The sequence below is a fragment of the Dermacentor silvarum genome, chromosome 8 (assembly GCF_013339745.2).
Source record: "Dermacentor silvarum isolate Dsil-2018 chromosome 8, BIME_Dsil_1.4, whole genome shotgun sequence".
Classification (NCBI taxonomy): domain Eukaryota; kingdom Metazoa; phylum Arthropoda; class Arachnida; order Ixodida; family Ixodidae; genus Dermacentor; species Dermacentor silvarum.
Window position 1 is genome coordinate 11,743,424 of NC_051161.1, and position 26,095 is coordinate 11,769,518.

The 26,095-nt window shown below is 44.0% G+C and overlaps 1 protein-coding gene across 1 annotated transcript in view; it reads left to right on the forward strand.

The window, feature by feature from the left end:
* Positions 1-26,095, forward strand: part of LOC119460634 (G-patch domain and KOW motifs-containing protein-like) — a 32,521-nt gene extending 6,426 nt beyond the window's left edge. The window contains exons 5-10 of the mRNA XM_037721665.2: positions 1,257-1,389; positions 5,514-5,676; positions 9,757-9,853; positions 15,946-16,015; positions 17,140-17,225; positions 25,803-26,095. Coding sequence (XP_037577593.1) covers positions 1,257-1,389; positions 5,514-5,676; positions 9,757-9,853; positions 15,946-16,015; positions 17,140-17,225; positions 25,803-25,934 — 681 coding nt within the window. The 3' untranslated portion in view covers positions 25,935-26,095. The remainder of the gene's footprint in view (positions 1-1,256; positions 1,390-5,513; positions 5,677-9,756; positions 9,854-15,945; positions 16,016-17,139; positions 17,226-25,802) is intronic.

The following is a 26,095-nucleotide window of genomic DNA, read 5'->3' on the forward strand; positions in this document are numbered from 1 at the left end:
GTAGAACCTTTACCACATGCTTCTTGTACATATAAGAATGGCACTTCACAACTTAAAGGGACACTAAAGGGAAAAATGATTTCTTCTGTATCAGTATATTACCCTTCCGCAATACCGAAAACACCACTCTTACCGCGAGAAGCCGCTTGGTAAGCCAAGAAGAAACGAAAAACACAGAAGGTGAGGGGCGACGCTACCTTGAAGTTCCTGCACCAGCTCACTGTGACGTCATGAATTTTGACGTCTTCTAGGTCTCAGTTAGTTCTTTAGTTATAAAGATGGACTGCATTATGTTCTAAAGGAGCCCAAAACTGAATATGGCAAGTTTCGCTAACTTTACTGAGCCAACATGGCCCAAATACGAAAAATAACTTTAGAAGTCGTGACGTTACACTGAAGTGCTGACGTCGGGGTTACTGCGCGAAATTCAAAACATTTTACTTTGAGCTTCATTTTCTGTTCTAATAATTGACCTATTGTAGTGTAGTTAACAACAGCAGAGTTTTCTAAGCATGCTTTATCAGTCTAACTTGATTTATTGTTTTGCTTTAGTGTCCCTTTAAAAGGTTTCGAAACACTTATAGGATGAAGGTTTGGAACGCCTGGCATCACTGACATTATCCAGACATCATGACAGAGAGTGAAATTTTCTGACATTGTGTGGCAGTAAGGCTAGGTATGATGATGTTGCTCATAAAGAAGTTAGCAAGAGTGCTGAAAGCATTTCTTCTGGCTGTGCTCGCATGTCGCAGCTGCAGCAATAACAGCGTATCATGACACATCCATCTTCTGAGTACTGAAACAAACCATTTTGTAGATACTAGTATTATAAATTAGGGTACTTTGATACTTACCAGTATATTTTTGACGGTTTATTTGGTGCTTTCATTTAACACAAAAGAAAAAGAAAATGTGTAATTGTCAGTACTCAGTACTTTTTTAAGTTTCTCTGCAATCCTTTATTTAGTTGACCAGGACAACACCATTATGAATTACTTGATAATGGGCTTGCTTATAGGATTTCATTTTATTATTATTTTTCTTTTTTACATAGTAAGTAGTGACATCTAAATTTTTTTTTTACATAGTAAATAGTAACATCTCAATTTTTTGTTGTGTGTTATGTACAAAATTGGGCCATGTGTATCAAAACTAGTGATCTTCAGCATGTGGCAATGACTTAGTTCAGTTTGGGCAAGTTGTTCAGTGCTACGAAGGCTTTCTATTAAGTGTTTGACTTTTCTTATTTTCTGTAGGTGGAAGGCCTTGACGACGAGAATGCACGTGTCATTGTGAAGTTGGCTCTGGGTGGGAAAACCACAACTGTCAGTGAGCTCTTCATCAGCCTTGTCAGCAAAAAGGATTACCAGAAATATGGCAAGCTCCTGAGTAAGTGGATGCGAGCATTTTGTTCAGTTGTAAAATAGCTGTTTACTGTTGCTTGTGGTAGTTGCGAAGCTACAAATATCTAGAAGTAAAAGCACAAACGGAGCTTTGGCCGTGAATAGGGCCGCATATTTAGCCAATAGGTGCCACAATGCTTGAACTGTACTGGATAACTGAAACAACAAAACAGTTTCGATGGCCCTTTGAATAAGGGTTCGGGAGTTGTAAGGAGCCTCCTGGAGCAGTGACGGTGTGTCTTTACCTAGGCCATGTAGTCGTGCGAAACCTAAATTACGAGAAGGAAATCTCTATACAAATAAAAATGAATTGGTGCACATGTGGCAAGCATCCTCAAGTTATGAATGGTAGCTTACCGATATCCTTGAAAAGATAAGTCTATTCTATACTCGGGGACAAGTCTTTGTTACAGTGATGGCAAAGCTACAAAGGCAAAGTTTGCAAAAATAAAAGTGCAGAATTAACTTGAGGACACTTTAGCTTAGTCTCTAAGAGTAGTATACGATAGCAATAAAAGATACCTTACTGCTTCTCTCGCTTCCTGGCAACTGAAGCTTATGTAACTGTAATGTTTACCTGGAAACGGCGGTGAACGCCATGCACGAAGGCGAACTTTCTGGTTCTTTTTATTTTCTTTCCCCTACACGGCGGGCGCCATGGATGTGCGGAGGCGAGCGTAATCTCGATGGTATTGTAAGGAACCTAGTGGAGTGCGCCACTCTCACTAAGACTGACCTCAAACGGCAGCTGGAAAAGGGGTTTGTGTTCGAGTTTTTGCGTAACAGAATTATGTTTTCTCGTATATTAAAAAAATTGTCGCAGTTCCACCCGAAAGGCGAAGCATCAATTGCAATAGCAAATTAGTAGAGAGCTATACGGAGTAAGGATAGTAGTTTTATCAGCTGTATAAACTTGGACATGCAGCAGCACCAGCAACGTGCAGAACTGTTGTTGACGCCTTCAGCATTTTGCCCGCGTTCGCACCGACCGCGCGCGGCGTTGGTGACTGTTGCCGGTGCCTCTGGGGGTGGCTCGGAGGTTTTCGACGAGATCAGAATGGGGCACTCGTCGAGCAGCGTCAGAAGTCTTTACCACCTTCTCGCCTTGCAACGTTTTTATATAAATAGGCATTTGATGCCGCAGCTAAACGTCGCCTCCCCTCCCTCCCGTCCCCCCACGGCCTTTCGCGCGACGGAAGAAGTCGCGTTTGCTCTCTATATATGGAGATTGTAAAGGAGGAAAGAGACGCTTAATTCTGCAGCCCTTCAGGGAGTCCGTTGCGTGCTTTCACTCGCACATACGGCGCGCGGCGACGATTTCATCACCGTTGGCGTCATACGGAACCTCACGGCGACGGCTCAAATCCACTTTGCAGTGTCCATATAATTGCTATCGCAATAAAATAATCCAACGCTGTCATGTCTGTAGGTTGTGTGTAAGTCGTACTTTCCAAATTTTTGACGCATTTTACTTTGAGAACTTCAATTAGTTCAGTAACGCCTATGCACCAAGCGGAGGGCCTGCGTGGTTCGGGATGATTTTTCTCGAACGGACAACGACGCCGGCACCGACACCAGATTTTCTGTGACACAGGACCCTTAACGCTATTGCATTCAATAAGTCCCACATTCTCATTCATGTTGGTTTAAGCTGGGAAAGACAAAACGTGAACATCTTACTTACAACAGCAAAATAACACAAAATACAGCACTGAGTATTAAATTTGACTTTTTTTGTGCTTTTCTTTATTGTATTTGGGCAAATGCAAAACCGTTGCACGGGGAAGCTACACTGATTGTATGTCTGTACCAAGAAACCAAAAGCAATGTCATGCTCCGTTCACTTAGCGCAGTAACACATGCAGAAGCTTTGTACCTGTAGCCCTCCCTACGTTGCCAGAGAAGGTTGTCCGCAAGTATAGTCAGTGTAGTATTCTGCTATTACTAACCTTTAGGGCTGAAACTTTGAAGATAACAAAAAAACTTGAGAAGAAACTAACTGTGCAAGGAACAATGGAATGGAAAATGATAGCCAGAATGCTAAGCAATGGCAAGATGCATTGATTGGAAAGGAAATGAATGTACAGTGGAATCTCGATACGATCACGGCTAATATGAATTTTCCTGTGGTCCCGACCCAGCCCCATTACTTTGCAACGTGCTAGAGAACGGTTGTTACGAATCGATTTTCGACCCGCGTCGGTTGATACGAATAAGCGCCGCCCCACCGACGGCCACGTAAGAGAACAGCGCGCAGTCACGCACTTTCTCCCTTTCTCATTTGGTGCGCGGACGCGGTGCCGGACAGCGCGGAGGCCGCAACTGGGCGCGAAGAGTTTGAAGCAGTGGCGCTTTTGTTGCTTTTGTGCTTTTCCTTTTGTGCTTTTCTCCACGCAGGCGTGGGGAAGCACGGCCGCCGCAGCGAGCGAAGGCTCGCGCGGTATATTGCTTCAACGGAAACTGAGCGGCGTAAGGTACAACGCATACGAAGGTCAGAGCCGTGTGAAGATCGCTTTCAAGATGCGGTGCACACGACAACACCGACGGCCGGCACAGGCGCAAAGTACAAGAACGCATTTGTTGGCAGAGTAAAAGCCACCCCCCCCCCCCCCCCTCCCTCCTTCCCTCCCGCGCTGCCTTCCCGCTTTGCTCTTTTCGCGTGGGAGATTGCATCGCCAGTTACCCTTGCGCCCGGTTGCAAGATACGCATTTGGTGCCGCAGCACAGCGTCACCCCCCCACCCCCCTCATACCCCCACGGCCTTTCGCGCGACGGAAGTCGCGTTTGCTTTCCTCTGAACGTTCAGCACTCCGTGAAGGCACGCGTCCCCCACGCGCTTTCACTCGCACGTACGGCGCGCAGCGACGATTTTATGGCCCTTGGACTCATGCTTCACGTCTCATGCTCCTCCTCCGCATCACCCTCGTTGATCTCCTCTCCCATCGGTGGGCGCACTTCGTTGAGAAGCGTGCTCACTATCGCCCTTGTCGGCGACATTTTCTCGCGGAAACCGCATCTCATGTGGCTGCACTGTAAGCGGTATGCGTATACATGGAGTTCTATGGGAGGGTAAACGAGAGTCGGAAAAGGCCGTGTTGTAGCCAGTTCTGCACTATAAACGGTTACCTTATAAGTGGTCTATACTGTAAATGCTTTTTACGTGCGTGTGCCTGAGTGAGTTCTCCTCTGACTTTTTAATTTAGCTAGTTTTAATTGTGTTTCGATGATACGAATTTCGGCTAATACGAATATTTTTCGTGTCCCCGTGACATTCATATCATCGAGATTCCACTGTAGTTGATACTGTAGTTGAGGTTTACACAGAATGGAGTTGGGTAGGTCATGCAATATGTACACCCAATAAACAGTGGTCTATCAGAATAAAAGAATGGGCCCATCTAGGTGGCCCAGTGTCTATGGCATTCTGCTGCTAAGCACGAGGTCACGGGCTTGATTCCCAGCCACGTTGGCGGTGTTCTGATGAGGTGGAATGCAAGAGCGCTTGTGTACCACGCTTCGGGTGCAAAGAACCCCAGGTGGTGAAAATTAACGGGGAGTCCTCCACTACAGTGTCCCTCATGCAGTGTCCCTACAGTGTCCCTCAACCCATGGTGCAGTTTCAGGACTCAGTTTTAAGTAAAAGAATGGGTTTCAAGGGAAGGAAAATGGTGTGATAAGATTAGGAAATTTTCAAGCGCAAGATGGAGTCGGCTGATGCAATGCAGGCTTGATTTCTTTTCAAGGATATCGGATCACCTTGCCAAGGTTGAAGGCTTGGGCGCCCAGTGTTGGTATAGCATACTAGAGGTTGGCATGCACAACATTTTAGATGAGACACACAGATGAGGAACACACACGACAGAGCGCTCTGTCGTGTGTGTTCCTCATCTGTGTGTCTCGTCTAAAATGTTGCGCATTCCAACCTCTAGGATCACCTTTGTTCTGCATTGGGCACAAAATGCTGATGGTGATTATTTATTTTTGAAGAGCGAAATCAAGGATTGTGTGACATGCGGAATTCATGTTTAAGCAATGGGTTTTCATGCGTGATAGCCTTGTCAAACTTCCATATGCCATGTTGTGCATTATGCATTATTCTTTTGTTCGTAGACAAAGAAAAGTATGATGACTACAAGAGGAAGCATGAACCACAAGAAGAGGAAGTAGCTGAGAAGAGACGAGATGAGGATGATAAGCACTCATCGCACAAGAAGCCCAGGGTTGAAAAAGAACGAGAGTCGTCCAAGTCAGCTGCGAGGCGAGAGCGGTCGAGGTCAGTAGCAGGATCACTGTCTGTGTTAGCGGGTACAAAAGATGAGATGAAGGTTTGGAACTGGAAATATTCAAAAGGAGAGATTATTATGGTAATGACAATAGTGTCTTTTAATCTGCCGTTGGTGGAGACGTTTACCAACTGCTTTGTGTTGATAGTATGAATATGGTACAGTAGCTAGCAACACAGGAAACTAGCTCCATATTTAGAAGGTAATCGAACAGCGCTTCAGAAACGACAAAGTAAAGATGACAGACACGCTTCAGACAGCGATGTTTGATTACCTTCTAAGAATGCACCGACTAGCCCAGTTCAGCACACTCTTGTAGCTGCAAACAATTGGAATGGTTGCAGATAGTACAGTTGACTTATGGTAATTTGATTTTGATGGTACCGATGTAATTGAATTACCGTATTTACTCGATTGTAACGAGAGTTTTTTTTCTCCAGATTTTTGCTACCTGAAGTCGATCCTCGCGTTCCAATTGAATACCGAAATTCAAGTTGTCTAAAAAGTGCAATGATGCACCCAATTCTAATCAACAAGTGAAATGTGCAAGTAAAAGCACGCGAGGGATGCGCACTTTCACGGAGAGCGAACGCACAGCGGAGAGCAAAAGCAACGTCTCCATCGCGCAAAAGGCCGTGAGGGAAGGAGGGTAGGCAATGTTCAGCTGCGGGACCAAGTGCGTATCTCTCCACCGGGCACAAGGGGAACTGGCGACTCAATCTCTCACGCGAAAGGAGGAAAGGGAATGCAGGAAGGCAGCGCGGGAGGGAGGGGGTGCCGCTTCTACTCTGCCAGGAACTGCGTACTTGTACTTTGAGCGGCTGCAGGCTGTCACACGCACCGTATCTTGAAAGTGATCTCCACACGGCTTTCACCTTTGTATGCGCTGTGCTTTCGCCGCTCAGTTTCCGTTGAAGCGATAGACCGCACGAACCTTCGCTCGCTACTGTCGTCGCACTTGCTCACACCAGCGTTTTGACACTGGTTGTCTGCGGTCATTGAGTGTGATCTATTCATGTTTGCTTGTGCGCGCTGGCACCATGCTTGTTAATTCACTGCGACTTTTTCATGCATCCGGTGATCTCGCGTTACTTTAGCGGCTTTCTTTTTTTTCTTCTTTTTTTGCTGGATGCAACAAACAGTCACCCCTCGCGTTACTTTCGTGGTTTTATTTATTTTTTGGTGGACGCAATGAAAAGTCTCCCCTCGCGTTACAGTTGCCGTCACGATACAATCCAGTAAATACGGTAATTAAAGAAAAAGGCAGGAGAAAACATTAAAACAAACCGCAGCTTCATTTGGCTACTTTTACCCAGTTTTAGCGCACACCCAATTCTAATGCACAAACAGTTATTCAGGGTTCATGGTAGAAAACAATGTGCACCCGATTTTATAACACACACAGACACACACACAAAAAAAAATAGCATCCCTCCTATTCTGGCAGTCAGAAATATGATAAAAGCTCTACCGTTTGCCTCCTACAATGGAAATGTATATACTATTAATGTCCATTGTCGTCAGTCTTGGGCAGCTTTCTATCGCTGTGTACGAACCATAACAAGTCGCCTTCCTCTTGGTCCACTGTGTTTGATATTCCACATTTCTGGAACAACTTTACTGCAATCACAAACAGGATGGTAACCAATGCCTAGATTGAACATTTTGCCTGTTTATCCTGCAATGCATGCAAATCCTTTACGTGCAAGTTGTAATTTTCGCTTCAACATCTGTTGAAGACAGGCTAAAATGTGGGTGTTTTCAGCTGGAGTTAATGTGTCTTCGACACATTCACTGTCCCCTAAGTGCGCCGAAAGCAGACAATGCAGTCGTTCTGGTCATGATTGGAGTCTGTATCTACCCGATTCTAATGCGCTCCCAAATCTAATGTGCACCCATTTCTCGTGGCTTTAAAGTAAGAAAATGAAAGCACCCCTTAATGTAACATGCCCCCAATTTATAAAAGAAAAATATAGCATGCCACCCACGTTGGCAAGCAGAAAAAAATGAGTTGTACTGAATTTACCTTCACAGAATGGGATTTTTCTTTAATAACCTTCGAAGTGGCATTTCCAAGGAGTGTGCGAATATTCAAAACTTCTAAATAACAAACCGAACCTGTTCGATTTGGTCATTGAATTTAATAGTCCATATTCGTAAATGCGAGTGTTTTTATAATACTTCTCGAATATTTCAGAACCTCAGCTGCGCCAATTAATCATGAAACTTACGCAAAAGTATGATAAATTTTCACTCCCCCCCCCGGGCATGGTTAGAGATAAAACATTAGAACTTGCGTTGTGGAGCAGGTTACATTGCTTAGGTAGCCGTACTTTACACGCTCTACAGCTATCATTCGCACTCCCTGAAGAGTCCTGTGCATACGAAGAAACTACTTGTTTGCTTCTAATGCTCCATTTGTGCTTTTATTAATCAACGCTTCATAAGATACTATGCAGCGAGAGAAACCTGCTAACTTCAGGAATACTAGGATGTGAACATTGCTTAAATTGTGATAACAGCTGTTCATTATTTGAAAACTATTAGAACACTATTCGATATTCAATTTATATTTGATTCGGTCTTAAAAATCACTATTCGCACACCCCTACCATTTGCGCTTCATTAGTGACAGATACCGAGTGCACAGGGCCGGTATTCTCCAGCAGTCACGTTTAGTGATACTACTGCTAACATTTTCTCCAAATTTTACTTGACTCATCATTGGAGTATGCGGTCGACAGTGTTCCTCGCACTGTGCGCAGATAGCGTGCTTGGCACATCGCCAGAAACACTGGCGGCCGTATACGCCGACACATCTGGTGACAAGTCGCGCGAAATCCCCACAAAGTGATAGTATCTCCGAAAGTGGTCGACTGAGAATGCAGCTGAAGATTATAGTCGAGCACAATATGAACCCATGGTACCCACAGCTGCCTTCACAAAAATGCACTCTGCCGCCATTTTGTGATGCTGATGACACTATGTCTGACTGGTCTGATGGTAGGCCGTTGCCAACGCTGTGAACATGGTTTTCATTTCATATCCGATTGTAACTCACAGGCAATTTCCAGGCCCATTTTTGTGAAAAAAAGGTGCACGTTAGATACAGGTAAATACAGTACCTGGCAAGCGCTGATTTCAGGATCGAAATAACGAATGCTCTGGCCCATATTTTGTATGGGTACCTGCCGGGACCTTCAGTTTCAATTGAATTGACTGAAAAGTTGAATTAGCTGGAGTAGAATTAACGGAAATATATGGTATAAGAGTATTGCTGCAGAAATTATCAGTCTAGTGGCTGTGGCAGTCAGGGGCTGAATACAAGGTCACAGCTTCACCCGCCATGGTTGCTTAGTGGCTATGGTGTTGGGCTGCTAAGCACGTGGTCGCGGGATCAAATCCCAGCCACGGCGGCCGCATTTTGATGGGGGCGAAATGCGAAAACACCCGTGTACTTTGATTTAGGTGCACGTTAAAGAACCCCAGGTGGTCTAAATTTTCCGGAGTCCCCCCACTACGGCGTGCCTCATAATCAGATCGTGGTTTTGGCACGTAAAACCCCATAACTTAATTTTTTTTTAAGGTTACAGCTTCAATTCCTGGCTTGCAGATGTGGAACGCAAGAACTTTTTCATGCTTTGAGATTTTGGTGTATGGTAAGGAGCACCAATTGGTCAGAATTAATCCAGAGCCCCACAGTATTGCATCACTTCAGTCACGATGTGACTGTTGGGATGTAAAACCCACTAATCTTTAGAAAAAGCTTTGCATCATTTGATTGGTTAATTTTGATTGGTTAATTGCTAAATGAAGTTCAACATCTCATAGCACCGAGAATGCTATAAGAGATGCCATAATGGAAAGAGTCTTACTTTCGTTGATTACTCTATCAGCATGCTCACCAGACTTTACAGGGAAGCATAACTTGGTGCATGAAAGTGGTGCATGAAAATAAATTTTCACTTGCTAAGCTGGCTGTTTTTTAAACCTTTTATCATTCTGGTAAATTGTTCCCACCGCTGTTGTTGTTCATGCTGCTTATTATTATCATTATTTTAACTCAACAGATCACCCAAGCGAAAAGAGCAGTTCTGGCTTCGGCCACAGATCAGAGTCCGCTTCATTGACCGCAAGTACAAGAATGGGAAGTACTACAACACAAAAGTTAGTAGCAGTTGTACATTTGCCTTCTTTTCTTCTGGACAAATATTTTGCATGTGGTAGAAAGCGTTCAGGTGGCATGAGCCATTTCCAATTTTCTGCACACCTTGTAAGGCCACTTCAATGGAATAAACTATTTTAGTCTGGTAGATTACTTCTTTGGCATTCAGACTGCATTTGCACATTTGATTTAAATTTGTGGAGTGAACTATGGTTAAAGTTGCGTTTGTGAAACTCATTTTGAAGCAACGGTACTGATGGCATTATTATGAGACAAAGTATTTCATGGTATTTTGTGCAGAAAGAATGTTCAGTTATTAGGCCGAGTTAATTTGCCATTTGATAATTGAGTGTGATTTCTTTAAATATAATGAACAGTTAACTAGCTCAGAGCAGACACTCCCACAATCTGTGATATTACTGGAGTTGGTAGAATGAGCTAGAGGTATAAGAGGGACCTGAAATACTTTTAGAACATAGTAAAAAAATTTTATGATATAGTAAAAGCAGCAGAACAATTTTATAGTGACCTGCACAGTTCTCAGAGCAGCCACACAACTTTCATTGGAAGTAGTGATCAACAAGATACAGAGGCTCCTTCTGTAACTAGCAATGAAGTTAGAAGGGCCTTGCAAGACATGTCCCAGGGAAAAGCGTTAAGAGAAGATGGAATAATAGTCGATTTAATCAAAGATGGAGGAGATATGGTATGTTTGAAAAGCTTGCGGCCCTTTGTACGCAATGCCTCAAGATTTCAAGTAAGCCAGAGCGCTGGAAGAATGCCAACATTATACTAATCCATAAGAAGGGAGACGTTAAAGAAATGAAGAATTATAGGCCCATTAGCTTTACTTTTAGTATTGTATAAAATATTCACCAAGATAATTTCCACTAGAACCAGGACAATTGACTTTAAGCAGCCTGCATTTATCAACAATGTATCATATCCATGTCATCAATCAGCTATTAAGAAATGTGCGGAGTACAATCAACCATTCTATATGTTTGTTTTTCCAAATGAGAGAAAGTTTTCTATATGAAAGCATGAGGTGCGCGGTACTGTAAGAGATTTTTTCCCTTTCTTTTGGTCACGGAAAACGGGTGCGCGTTAGAATAGAGTAAATACGGTATTCAAGAATGGCTCCTGTACTCCTTGATTACACAATGCCTCCATGACTGCTGGTATCTCTACTGAATCAAATGCCTTTTCATAATCTATGAAAGCCATATACCGTATTTACTCGAATCTAGGCCGACTCCGATTCTAAGCCGACCCCCCAAAAGTTCGAAGTCCGAAAAAAAAAAAACTTACCTCGAATGTAGGCCGAACGAAAAAGCGAGGACAGCATTCGCAAAATGAAACAGCATTTATTAAATTTGAACATGCCGAGCTCATTCTATGTCACCATCGCTGCTAGCCTCGTCGCTATCTTCCTTACTGCTGACATCTTCAAACAGTGCGCTATATTCAGTACCACCCAGCGCATTAGAGATGCTGCATTTTTGGAAGGAGCGCACGTTGCGGCGCACGCAAAAACCATCTCCCGTGGCCCCCTCCAACGACAGACCGATGCCGAAGTTCCGCCCGGCTTGAACGTTTGACGATGCCTCTACGGCTAGCTCAACTACCGTATTTACTCGATTCTCACGCTTCCTCGATTGTAACGCGCACCCGTTTTCCGTGAGGAAAAATTTGGAAAAATAGATTTCCTCCCGATGCACTGATGTTGCGATGAATAAAAAAAGTCGCAGTTTCGCCCGAAAGGCGATGCATCGAATGTGGTAGCAAATTAGTAGACCGCTATTAACAAGCACGGTGTCACGCGCGCTCAAGCGAACATGAACACACCTCGCTCGTTGACCGCGGAAACGAACTGTCAAAACGCTGGAGACGAAGCGCGCCTTCGTGCTAGCATGCCTTTCGCTTCAATGCGGCGAAAACACGGCGGGCGGTGGACTTTACCAGTCGCAGATTGCTTTCAAGATAGGGCCAAGCCTGATCGTATCGCCGGAGTGGATCGTCGCAGATTACGTCCTGCTTCGGTCCACTGAAACCGTTCCGCATTGCTTTGCTGGCGAAAATCCTCTCCTTCTGTTTGCGCCAGTCCCGCTCGCAAGTTTCGGATTCTCCGAACGCCCGTGATGCGGCCCGATTTCCGTCCGTCTCTGCACAGATGATCACTTTCCTTTTAAATGCGGCATCATGATGAACTCAGTACTTCATGCTGATAGATAGAGCAGACGCTGAGAACGTGAAGACAGACGGTAGACTATTGCCTAAGCACGTGTACTGCAGCACACGGAGGAAGCTTCCGCATGCTACGGTAGCTAGGCCCGACGCGCGTGCGAGGCGGCCATTTTGAAATGCCGACGCAGAATTAGGGTCGTGTTGAAAGTGCGCGTTAGATTCGAGTAAATACAGTATTCGTTTAGAAAGCGGCACTATAGTGGCATCGCCCATTTGGTGCCATTACGATAACGCCACACCGCGCGCCGATGCTGCACCATACCGATACTACCGATACGACGCAGATCAAAATGGCGACGTCGCTCGTGTACTTCAGCTGGCTACTGGCGCGGCTAGCAGCGACTGCGATACTGACTTTTCTAGATGGCGCTAACTATGCACCATATTTATCAGTTTCAGTTAAAAACTGGCGCGTTTTTTAAAATCCTCGAATCTAAGCCGACCCTAGAGTTTCGTATGTGATTATTTTAAAGAAACTATCGGCCTAGATTCGAATAAATACGGTAATATGGCTTTCATAGATTATGAAAAGGCATTTGATTCAGTAGAGATACCAGCAGTCATGGAGGCATTGCGTAATCAAGGAGTACAGGAGCCATTCTTGAATACCGTATTTACTCTATTCTAACGCGCACCCGTTTTCCGTGACCAAAAGAAAGGGAAAAAATCTCTTACAGTACCGCGCACCTCATGCTTTCATATAGAAAACTTTCTCTCATTTGGAAAAACAAACATTTACTCACAATGCACTAAAGTTGCGATGAATAAAGAATGTCACAGTTTCGACCGAAAGGCGAAGCATCGATTGCAATAACAAATTAGTAGACAGCTATACGAAGTAAGGATAGTAGTTTTATTGGCCGTATAAACTTATAAACATTCGCTTACTAACTAAATTAACAAGCATAGTGTCACGTGCGTGCAATGAAACATGAAGACATCTCGCTCGATGACTGCTGAAACTCGCTGTCAAAACGTTACAGTGATGAAGCGCTGCAGCAGCGGCGAGCGAATTGACCTTCGTGCTAGCACGCCTCTCACATCAACGCGAACTATAAGTGGCGAAAGCACACCACCCAGCAGACTCCCCGTCCCGTCGCGGATCGCTATCAAGATAGGGCCAAGGTGATCGTATCGCCAAAGAGGATTGTTGCAGAATACGTCCTGCTTCGGTCCACTGAAACGCTTCCGCGTTGCTTTGCTGGCAAAAATGCTCTCCTCCTGTTTGCACCAGTCCGTTTTGGATTCTCCAAACTCCCGTGACGCAGCCCGATTTCGGTCCGTCTCCGCACACATGATCACTTTACTTTTAAATACGGCATCACGAACTCGGCACTTCGGGCTGATAGAGCGAATGCAAAAAATGAGAAGACTGATGGTAGACTAATGCCTAAGCACACCTACTACAGCACATGGAGGAAGCTACGGCAGCTAGGCTCCAAGCGTGTGCGAGGCGGCCATTTTGAAAGGCCGATGGAGATATGGTAACGCAGATTTAGGGTCCTACTCGATTCTAATGCGCATGCAATTTTTGGACCTGTTTTTCAGAAAAAAAAGTGCGCGTTAGATTCGAGTAAATACGGTATCTTCGGAAATATCCACATAGATTCCACAGGTAGTTTTGGTTCTCTGCAAAAAAAAAATTATTTGTCAAAAGAAAGGTCAGGCAAGGACACACAATATCTCCAATGCTATTCACTGCATGCTTTGAAGTATTCAAGCTCGTAAGACTGGGAAGGCTTAGGAGTGAGGATCAACGACGAATATCTCAACAACGTTCGATTTGCAGATGACATTCTCCTGTTCAGCAACACCGGGGATGAATTGCAACGAATGATTGAGGACCTTAACTGAGAAAGTGTAAGAGTGGGGTTGAAGATTAATGTGCAGAAGACAAAGATCATGTTCAATAGCCTGGCAAGGGAACAAGAATCCAGGATCGCCAGTCAGCCTCTAGAGTCTTTAAAAGAGTACGTTTATCTAGGTCAATTACTCACAGGGGACCCTAATCACGAGAAGGAAATTTACAAAAAAAATAAAAATGGTTTGGAGTGCACACGGCGGGCATTATCCAAATCCCGATTGGAAGCTTACCGCTGTCATTGAAAATAAAAATGTACAATCGTTGCATACTACCAGTGCTAACATATGGGGCAGAAACCTGGAGGTTAACAAAGAATCTCGAAAACAAGTTAAGGACCACGCAAAGAGCGATGGAACGAAAAATGTTAAGCGTAACATTAAGAGACAGGAAGAAAGCGGTGTGGATCAGAAAGCAAACAGGCGATCGCTGATACTATTCTAGTTGACATTAAGACAAACAAATGGAGCTGGGCAGGCCATGTAATGCGTAGGAAGGATAACCGGTGTACCATCAGAGTTACAGAATGGGTACCAAGATAAGGGAAGCGCAGTTGAAGATGGCAGAAAACGAGGTGGGGTGATGAAGTTAGGAAATTTGCAGGCGCAAGTAGGAATCAGCTAGCGCAAGACAGGGGTAATTGGAGATCGCTGGGAGAGGCCTTTGTCCTGCAGTGGACACAAAGATAGGTTGATGATGATGATAAAAAAAAACATTGTCATCTGTTAACAGATGTTAACTCCTGTTAACATGTGAGCCAAATATTATGGCACCACATGCAGCAGGGAATTTACAATCTTATGTCGAAAGCAGAGACCAGCCTCATGGCCTTTTTTCCGCAATGCCGTTACATCGAAAGCAGCTAGCCGACCAACACTATTATCTGATTTCGTGATCGCAAGAACATTCTCAGTAATACATAATTGCTAATTTTGAGTTAAATAAATGAAAAATATGTATTTCTGCAATCTCAAAAAGACAGAAAAATAATTTCATCTTTGCACTGAACATAGCTGGGCGTGGCCTCCGAGATGGCAGTGGCAGGCTGTGTAGAGTAGTCTACAACATCCTCTCGCCACCCCAACACTCAACTTTTGACCGGAGCTTTGCCCTCTTGGCTTCTCCGCTGTGTAGCTTCCGGTGCACTAGGGGAGACGGAAAGAGAGAGAAAGCCAGGTATTGGGTGCAATAACTCAACTTAGAGTGGAAGGATTCGAAAAAGTTTTGTGGCATGAGGTTCGTGGGACGACATACTTTAATAGTGAGGCCATTCTATGATTAGTTAGAAAAGTGTTTCAGGGCCCTTTTAAACATTGGTGCTGATATGTCAGGGTGGCGTTATGTATATCAGTGAATTCTCTCGTATTTAGGCTGTTGTGGCACAGGAAGAGTTCTTCAAACCTTATAGGTCTAGCATATGGTGCCTTTAGAACGCATAGTAGTTTTTTAATGGTCAAAAATTGATGGGATGCAAGCAGATGCTGCCAAAATGCAGGATGTCATAGCAAGCTGCAGCCGCCACCACAGTTCAGTGGCTATGGCATGGCGCTGCTGGGCACTAGGTTGTGAGTTCAATGCCTGCTGCAGCGGCTGCATTTCAATAGGGACAGAATGCAAAAACGCTCGTGTACCATGCATTGAGTGCATGTTGAAGAAGCCCAGGTGGTCAAAATTAATCAGTACTCCTCCACTACACCATGCCTCGTTATCAGATCGTGGTTTTGGCTAGTAAAATCTCAGAATTTAATTAATTTTATTAGCAAGCTGGCCCAAAATCTACAGGGTGACATCACCGTCCCTCTTTCATTTATTAGTCTTTTCTGGCTTAGCAAGGTTACGTTCATGGTAAGACTGAGTATTTGATGTATTGCAGCAGTGTACTTTACCACTTCTGCTTAACTTAATATTCCTCTAGTGTCCCTTTAAGGTTTTATGCTTTAATGTGTCACAGCTGGTAAACTTGTGTGTTGACATTTGTTATTCCAGATGACAATTGAAGATGTCACCTCAAGAACCACCTGCATGTGTAACGCAGAAGATGGGAAGATCTTGGAAGGTGAGATTGTCTGTGATAATTACAGTACACCCTCGTTATAATGAAATCATTTCACTTGAGTTTTTGATTTATTTGAAATTTTTAAAAAGTCGAGACCTAAATGCATGCATCGTAAGCTGGATAACTTGGAGCATACTGATAAGCTGCTTCGCTTAGAGAGAGAGTAGATTTTAATGAAGAGAAGGGAGGAGAGGTCGGCCTGGAGAGCGTGTCTCTAGCCTGCTACTCCTCACTGGGGTAAGGGGAAGTGGGAGATACAGGGAGAGGTAGGTGATTATGATATCGTACAATGAGTTACTATTTACACACGTTGTCCAATACGCAGTTGTGCACTTTTCACACACTACACGCAGGAGTAGTGTTGTCCACACAGAACGTCATTGCACAAACACATTTCGTGCACTGCACACTGCACAGGTCCTAGAGACGACCGTCTAAGCCCGTCTCACACATAAAGTTCAAAAGTGAGCAAACTGGCTAGGGCCATGTGTGCATTCATAGTGGCGCTCAGTGTCTTTCGCGCCGTGCAAGTGAGCAACTGTCTCTGTCACTAACTATTATCATCGCGGTGCTTGCTCTTATGCTCTATGCTTGCTCTTTTGCTCTATGCTGTGGCCGCGTGTTATCAGCAACGAGCCGCTCTGCCACGGTGCTGTGGCAGCTAGCAAAGCGGGGGTGCACACTCATGCCGGCACTTCCATTTTGTGCCAAGCGAGCAAACAACCCTCTCCGTTGCCAGTTATCGCCATCGTGGTGCCTGTGCGCTCTTTTCTCCATGCTGCATTCGCTCGCTATCAGCAGCGAGCAGCAATACCATGGCGGCACGGCGCTGTAAAAAGTAGTGCTCAACCGATCAGGCAAACATTACTCCGTGCAGCCTTCCACATGCCTGGCATGCCCAAGATCACCTAAACCAAGATGCACTACTTCCTCACTGCTTGTGTCAATCACGATAGAGAATGTGCCGTGTGACACCCGTATTAGACTTCCACGGAGTTGTTGTGCTATTTCAGCTCTACTGATTTTTTTATGGAGCAATCACTTTTGTTAAATTACTGCTTATATCGAATTTTTTATTTTTTTTTCACAATGAATGTGTGATTTGAGTTTCTGATGGTTTTCAGACATCAAAGCATCAATGCTGGAAACTGTGATTCCTAGGAAGTCGCCAGCTCACGTGCTTGTGCTGTTGGGAAGCTATTGTGGTCAGGTAAGCGAAGATGAGAGGACATTTCTGCCTGGACATTTTTGCAAATGTATAAAGACCGGAATCATAATGAAATCAATGCTGAAACACTTCTTGTTAGCTGCAGAGACTCGGAAAAATGTTAGGCTCAGTACAAATTACAAGGAGAGGTGCGCGAATATTCTAAAAGTTTGAATATTATATTTTTATTATTCGTATTTGACTTGAAAAATCGATATTTGAAAATGTTCGAATATTCGGTTGGATACAAATATTCAAATCAAATTGAATATATTGCTGGCTGTGTGGGAGCAAACCCGATTCTTAGCATTTGTTTCTATCTAATCTATGAGTATTAGGGGAGCTTATGCTGAATTGTGTGATAATTTCGCCTGTAAAAACACACAGCCATTCAACGTCTAAACTTTGAGGGAAAGCAAGCCTCTCAGTAGCGAGGGGCACAGGTTTGTAGACAGCAGAGGCGCACGTTTATTACAGTCCAGCTATTTATGGCTAGGATTCCGTGCATTTTTCGTGTCTGTCAACAAATCTGTGTGTGCAAGAACTCAGCTCCCGAATTTGATGCAAAATCGCTTCATTCTCTGCAAAAGCTTATATGTCTCATCACTTGGATATGCATTTTCAGTAGATTAGTTATCAATAGGCACCATTTTCAAGATCAGTAGACTATCAGGTAAATAATAAGGGTTTCTCAAAGATATGCCGCTGTGCGACCCGCATCGGATGTGTACGCTCGCACCACCCTATCTTTGTCGTCGTTCCAAGAGCTTGTGTGCCTAATTTCCTTCCGCTCTCCCTGCATGGCGGTCCCGTTGCGCGTGTCTAGTTTCCTCAGGCTCTCCGAGATGGCGATAGTCTTCCACGCAAATGAATACTGCTGATCATGACCGCCGATCAAAATAAAAGTGTGTGTGCGTGTGTCTTCCGGATAACCGCTGTCACCGCTCAAGAGAAATAAAATTTGCTCATACCTTTGATCTATATTCTGTGTCACCTCTATGTTGTGTGCTAAACAGCTTAGCTGGTAATCCACCTTCACAGCAGTGGAATGGTGCGTGATTTTTTTTTTCTTTCGGCGCAACCCCCAATTCTGAGCTTATTGCTTGACAGCAAATGCAATGAGTGACGACTGGCACAGGGTCAAATGCCTCCGAGCATTTGATGAGGTATAATAAGGCACAGGCTGACAAGGAGAGCTTGTGGGAATTACTAAATTTTTCAAGTTAACATGAGCCAAATACACAATGTTTTAGTATAATGGCTTACTAGTCAAGTTTTTTAACATTGACAATGTAATTGCAATGTTCCAACATAACAAATTAACCCAACTTGGTAATAAATGCACATGCATATCATTATTTGATATTCAATTTCATATTTTTGAAGCTAAGTATTCATATTCGATTTGTATTCAAAAATTCTGATACTCGCACACCTCTAATTGCAAGACCATCGTGAAAGAAGTGAGGACAGAGCCAAAGCATGTGACATGGTTGTCCGATTAGCTTCATCTCTGTACTCAATATTTCTTACGTTGCTTCTTTAATTTTTGTAACGTGGCATACTGAAAGACCCAGCAATGCATTTCGCTCAATACAAATTATGAACTTGTGTCTACCACCTTTCGCGCACTCGTGTCCCCCGAAACTGGCAGCAGTGAAGCATAGAATATGGGCTTGGTAGACCTACTGGCCCCCCACTGAAGTTTTGCTGGTACAGATCAGGCAAGTACTAGTAGCAGAAGGCCAGTGTTATTGACCAAAATTTAAATTTAAGAGACAACACGGTGGTAAAAAAATATATAAATCGCTGTATGTGTCCTAAGTACTTTATCCTAAGTATGACTCTACACACCAAATTTAGGCCGAGGCCTGTGATAATGTGCAAAAAAATGAGAAACATGTCACAAAACCTCGAAAATGTGAAAATCGCTCTGAAGCACACAATTAAAACATTTGGTTTTCGCAATAGTAGGACACGGAAATCCTAAATTATTCCTCAAACACACTACAAAAATAGTAATAAATTGATGCGATAATTCAGTTTTATTAGATCAAGGGTCATCAAACTTTCTCGCCTTGGGGAACCCCACCAGCTTTTCCATGGGGTTGCGGAACCCGTCCCCTCTCCTTCTTTTTCCAGTCGTGTGCCTAAAGACAGACTCACTACTATTGCGACCATGCAACCCATGTAGGGGCCATAGCGGTGTGCTGTGTCAGCACCACAAACAGCCAGTAGGGCGTTATTTTTAAATTTATTTACAAAATTCTGCAGGGCCAAGTTAGTGCCCCCATGCAGGAGGGGTACCAAAGGTATCAAAGCACTGGTACAAACAGCAATTCATCACAAATGATAAAAAGAAAACAGTATATGTATACAGTAAAAGCTCGATGATACGAATCTCACGGGGTCACGAAAAATATTCGTATTAGCCGAAATTCGTATCATCGAACCACAATTAAAACTACTGTCGAATCTCGATAATTCGAACTCGAAGGGGCCCGAAAATTTGTTCGAATTTATTTTTGAAGTATTCGTGCACCATAGCACGATGCACGAACGGTGCGAGTCTTGAAATATCGCGGCGCGCAAGCGCATAGCAAACGCGGGCCACGAAATTGCCCACGCCGGCTAACGGTCGCTTCCCGATAACGACAGAAAACGAAGCTTCAGGGAGCGAGCGGGCGGCGCCGGCACACGGGTGCGCGTGGAGACCGTCGAAGGTGAGGGAGGAGGGCGGCAGGGAAGCGGATTTGGCCGCGTCAACTCCGCCGCTTCCCTCCCTCTCAACTCCCTCGTAGCTCTCTCACCTTCGTTCCCGTGCACACATCTCCGTGCGCGCCCGCCGCCGTGCTGGCGCCAGCTTATTTTAGCCGCCCCCTGAAGTTTCGTTTTCTGCCGTTATCGAGAAGCGAGCGTTTGCAGGGCGTGGCAGTTTCGTTAGCCCGACTGTGCCTCCGCCGCTGCTTCCCTCTGCGCTGCTGCCGCAGCGTGCAAGGTCAACATGTGACTAGAAAATAGAGGAGAAGGGTTCACTGCCATTTTATCCGCGTGGCTGAGACGTCGGCACTAGTCTGTGCTAGAATACGGTTGTCTAGAACACTCTAGTTGGCACGTACACGCTTGTTCCGGCGCGATGCAGAAACGGCGACCTTGTAATTTGAGAGAGAAGGAAATTTCCGCCGCGGGTCCTTTTTTTTTTTTTTTTTTCCCCCCGTTCCTTCGCGCGCAGCATTGAGGGGTCTCTCCTGAGCTTTTGCTCTATGGCGGTGTCGGAGCAATGCCGGTCAGAGGCGCCGCCGCGTGATTTGGCGCGCTGCTAAGAGCATTGTCGGTGCGCGGTATGTCCGAAATAAGCGTGTTCGAATTCGCTTGCTTCGCGTTGACGTTGAACGAAAGCACGTTTTTCATGATAGTCTCGCTGTGCAACAATTGTGCTCAGTGTTGACGTTGCGAGGCCTAGCTCCTTAGCCAACTCCGTCCGCTTCCTCTTGGGATCCTCATCGACCTTTCGAAGAATGTCTAATTTCTCTTTAAAGGAGAGTGCTTTCCGCTTGCGAGACATAGCTCGCTGCGACTAGGCAAAATGGCGCAAACACGAAGAACGAGGCCTGAAGCGCAGCAGCCACTCCATCTGACGGCTCGCAGAAAAGGAGGAAAAGTACAAAAGCACCAAAAGCGCCACCACTTCAATCTCTTCGCGCCCAGTCACGGAGTCCGCGCTGTCCGGCGCCGCGCCTCCGCACCAAAAGAGAAGGAGAGAAAGCGTGTGACTGCACGCTGTTCTCTTTCACGGCCGTCGGTGAGGCGGCGTTTATTCGTATCAACCGACGCAGGCTGAAAATCGATTCGTAACAACCGTTCTCTAGCACGTTGCAAAGTAATGGGCTCGGCCGGGACCAAAGAAAAATTCGTATCATCCGGAAATTCGTATTAGCCGTGATCGTATTATCGAGCTTTTACTGTATATAGCGTGATACATCAATGAGCACCTTATGTCAGTGAAAACAATGCTCCTAACAAATTAAAGATTGTAACTTTGGGGAAAAAAAGGCACTTCATATTATGACATATAACATAACTGTCTAATGAGTCATTGTTTTGAAGCGTACATAGCAGCAAAGTGTTCCACTCTGTAACCGTTTGTAGAAAAAAATTTGAACCTGAATGTGTTAGTTCATACTCAAAATGGTGTTTGACTCAGCATGACGATTTCAAGCCAGTCGTGACGTCAGAGGTGGGATGTACAGAGCAGGGTCTATTGCAAGATGGTTGCTTTTCAAGTGAAAAAGAAACTTTCATCTCACAATTTTGTGACGTAGCTGAAGTTCCTGGATTTTATTTTGTTACATCAGGGAAGTTGGGGAGTCTATCATGCGGTATTTAAAAAAGATAAACCAAATGGATTTGCGTTGAATCATTTCTAGAGCATCAATATTTTTCTTAGTATGTGGGTCCCAAATGATGCATGCATGTTCGAGGGTAAGTCTCATAATTGAATTACAGGCCAACAGCTTGATAGATGGAGGAGCTTGATGGAGTTTATATCTGCAGAAGAATAACTTGCGGAAGGCGGATGTGCATATGTCAGATACTCTTCTATTCCAACACAAGATTCTTTGTTATCATTACGCCAAGATACTTGTATTCACTGACGTCTTTCAGCAGTTGAGGTGATAGCATATATGGAAATGAGAAATAGTTTTTTTTCTTTTTGGTTATATTCATGTACACTGTTTAGTTTAACACCCCATTGGTTGCACTATTGATAAACGTTACGAAGGCAAGTATTTAGAAGTAGCTGATCGTCTATGCTAGCAATTTCTTTCAGCATGACACAATCATCAGCGAATAATAGCCTTATTTCGACAGGTTCAGGGACAACTTTACTATTATCATTATATTAAAAAAAGCAAGGGTCCGAAAACACTTCCAGGAGTGCCTGATGTAACTGAAAGTGCGGATGAGCAGTAACCGTTTATATTAATGAACTGTGTGTGATTAGATAAGTAAGCAGAAACCTAATTTACAATAAAATTTGGAAGATTGGTATTTTTAAGCCTGAAAATAAGTTTATCGTGAGGAACTAAATCAAAAGCCTTCTTGAAGTCCACAAAGATAACATCAATTTGCCCAGATTTATATAGAATAGATGCAAAAGTATGCACGACTGAGAGCAATTGAGTAACAGTGGAGAAGCCTTTTCTGAATCCTTGCTGCAAAGGGGTCAGTATATTTTTATCGTTTAGAAAGTTAGTGATATATTTGGCTACGACATGCTCTAGAAGTTCGCAACAAGAAGTGAGAGATATGGGACGATAATTTGAGACCAATGATTTATCCCCTGTCACAATACAAATCAGATGATTAACAAACACAAGAAAATAACGACCAATGATTTATCCCCACCGTGCTGGTTGGTCTTGGAGTCGGACGATTTTTGAAATCACTTCTTCCGGAAATGCAGGCACAATTCGTGCAGACGCTCGGTCTTCACTTTTCTAACTCAACTCCTGAATTCCTCACTGGGGATTCCTAACTGACAATATTTATATTCGATGAACGACAGGCGAAGCACGGCCAAAGCTTGGGAAGCTTCTACTCTTTTCTCGTACCTTCGACCGCTGCTTTCGGAACACTCGAGGGGGGTTGATGATGACTCATGCTAACGCTCACGCTGTTGTTATATTAGAAGGTGTCTAGGCGCGCGCGTGTGCTCTCTCTCTCTCCCTCCGGTTAACAAAAAGCGTGGTTGCTTGAGGCGTATGCGCTCTCCCCCTCTGTTGAAGTTGCCGCGGGACTGGCAGGTGCGCGCTTTGATCAATTTGGCTACGACATGCTCTAGAAGGAAGCACGTAAAATATTACAAAAAACTGGCAGTCATTTCGACATATTGATGTAGAAACACATTTTGGATATTATCAGGGCCTGGTGAAGTTTTAGTCTTTAAATTGAGAAGCATAGACACCACGCCTGATGATACGATGTCAAGAGTCAAAAGAACATGACGTGGTATCAACGCATGAGCTATCGCAAGCTTTTTGAAACACGCTCTGAAAGTATACATTAAAATGCCAAGCAGTGCTTTGCTTATCTGTAACGAGGGTGTCGTGCATTATTTGATTAATGCCCTCTTTTTTTTTTTCCCGACACAACTGGGACCAGAGTTTTTGAGGGGTGGCCCAAATAAAGTTTGGCGGAAATGGGAATCTGATATATTGTTAAAGCCGGTATCGTTATAAGTGGGTTCGACTGTGTCCATTTTTTGGGAGTAAAATCTTCTTGTAGCTTTCTTATTTTGTCACTAAAAATTACCCAGTACTCGGAGACAGAACGATTCTGATAACATCATGAAAACATCGAACAGAAGGGGTAAAGTTCTCCCTCCAAACCATCGTAATAATTTCTGCCAAAATCATGAACAGATTTTTTGTGCAGAGTTTGCTTTGCTACAGTACACTTAAGCAAGTAATGAACAACACGATGGTCACTTATGTGTTCCAGTGCGTTACACTGCTGTGTTCAGGAAGTGTCATAATCATCACTCCCAGAAATGCTTCCGCAGATGTGGGAGATATTCCGGTCACATCGCGAACGGCTCAGCGGACCACTTGATGCTTGAAAAATTCTCCTGCAAGAATAATGGGACAGTTCGTATGCTTATTTTGTGCATAAGCTACAATATTGTTTAATTGACCAACAAAACATGCAGAACTGTTAGATGGTTGGCAACAAACCCTGACCGCTATCGTTACATTTAGCCAATAACACGCAACCCATGCAGTTTCTAGGGCACAATTTGAGAACAGAATTGTGGAATGGGGCCCTCCATTCCATTCGCACTCCATTCCCAAGAGGGAAGATTCCCTTAATTACAGTCCTTTTAACTCCTCAGAATGGTGAGAGTTGGACAATTCGCACTCTTGGGGTGGGATGAGCAGATCCATTCCACTCCTCCAATTCCAGCCAATGAAACCATTTTTCTATAATTGTTTACTACATGCACATTGGTGTGCCTAGTAACCAAAAACATATTTTTGAAGCCTCAACAATGATACAAGTAACTTTACATACTACCGTAAAAACCCGCATATAATATACGAGGTGTTATTTTTGGATAGCAATACCGAAAAAAAAATATATTTTTTCATCCGCATATAATGCGAGTGAGGAAAACTCGCAGAAAGCATTTATTTGCATTGCAGTTAACGTTCAGTCCTGGTCCGTTTCACTGGCACTGTCTCCCGATAGCCCCTTGTCGGAGATATATATCTTCCCACAGAAAGTCATCTTCAGTGCCTGTCAAGTGTGTTGGCGATGCCGCATTTCTTAAAAGAGGGACCGCTGGAGAGGCCCATTTAAGCCATCCGGTAGCCATTATTTCCGGGTCTCCCGACCTCATCCACTCTTGGTAGCAGCACTTGATTCGGTCTTTAAAAGGCTTGTTAATGCAAACGTCCAGCGGTTGCAACTGGAATGTCATTCCAGCCGTGAACGCTGCCCTCGGTGATGCCGAAGTGCCGCCCTGCAGCGCAATTTCAGATGGTCTCGGCAGCTAAAATAACTTTCCTCTTAAATGCAGCTGGGTACTGCTTTCGCGGTCCTGACATCATGCGAGATGTCGGGACAGACTAGCGAACGTGCCAATTCTTAGCGTGGTCAAAATGGCGCCCGTTGAAAGCAGCAGCAGCCTACGCAAGTTGCTACTGTTTGCGACGTCTTTTTTTGGTGTCATACATCAAGGATGCTCTCACTAAATCAAATCGTTCTTGACAAGTAAATGTTCCTTTCTTTAAATACACTTCAACCTTGTAACAAAGAAAAGCTTCTAGGTCTTCATAAGTGTAGAATACCATGTTTATAATTACCGTGAAGAAGGTGACCCCCTGTAGGTCGATTTGTAAAGAGATGGTATTGAGTAAAAATTTATAAATTTAGTCTTACTGACAAATTTACCGGTTGTGTACTCTCACCGAAAATCTACATTTGGTGCTTCAGCACTATGTGCCCATTCCATACCTACTCCATCCTGGAATCTCAGGCTCCCATTCCATCTGCCCTACTAGTGCCATCATTTCATTCAGAGTGTTTGAGATTGTGCAGCGATTCCAGAATCACTCCAGCTGTTTGAGAAACACTGGCCTGCTCCTACTTTCCACATTCTTGCAAAACTTGTGGCAAGTCATGTACAGTACGGTCAGCTGAATACCCGCTTTATTATCAATACCCAAATCAATGATGCGTTATGCCCACATATAAGCAAGAAAAGTACCTTGAATGGCTTCCCAACATAGTTGTAACCGTTGAAGAAATATGCACTGTGTGTTACCTCTAAAAAACTGGCCAAATCTCATTTGAATTGAAACATGGCACGACTTTCAGCATTTTCCAGGACAATTTCTACCTCGGCTTTTGTCACAACAGCTACATAGAAGGCAGGGAGGACTATGTATTGGCATGTGCTTTTTACAGGCATAGGTAATGCTAAATCTGCTATGGGTGCATTTTGTGTTTTTAAAAAAGTGCATGGCATTTTTCTCCTTTAAATGTCAGCGAAGGGTTTGTTTTTATCATTTGCAGGTTGGTGTGGTGTTGAAGAGGGACAAGGAACGATGCTGTGCCACCGTGCAAATGCTTTATGACAAAGCAGTCTTGGACTTCAACTACGACAGTATATCGGAATACACTGGAGATATTTCTCATCATTACTGATGCATTGAAATGCCACTTGTAAAATACCTGTACAAAGCTCATACATCTAATGAAGTAAAAATTTGTGTAGCAGCCGTATACAACTGCTGCCTTTACATGGTCACTTTGTTTTAAAAAAAATGAAAACAATCATGTGAAATACAATTTTATTATGCACCTAG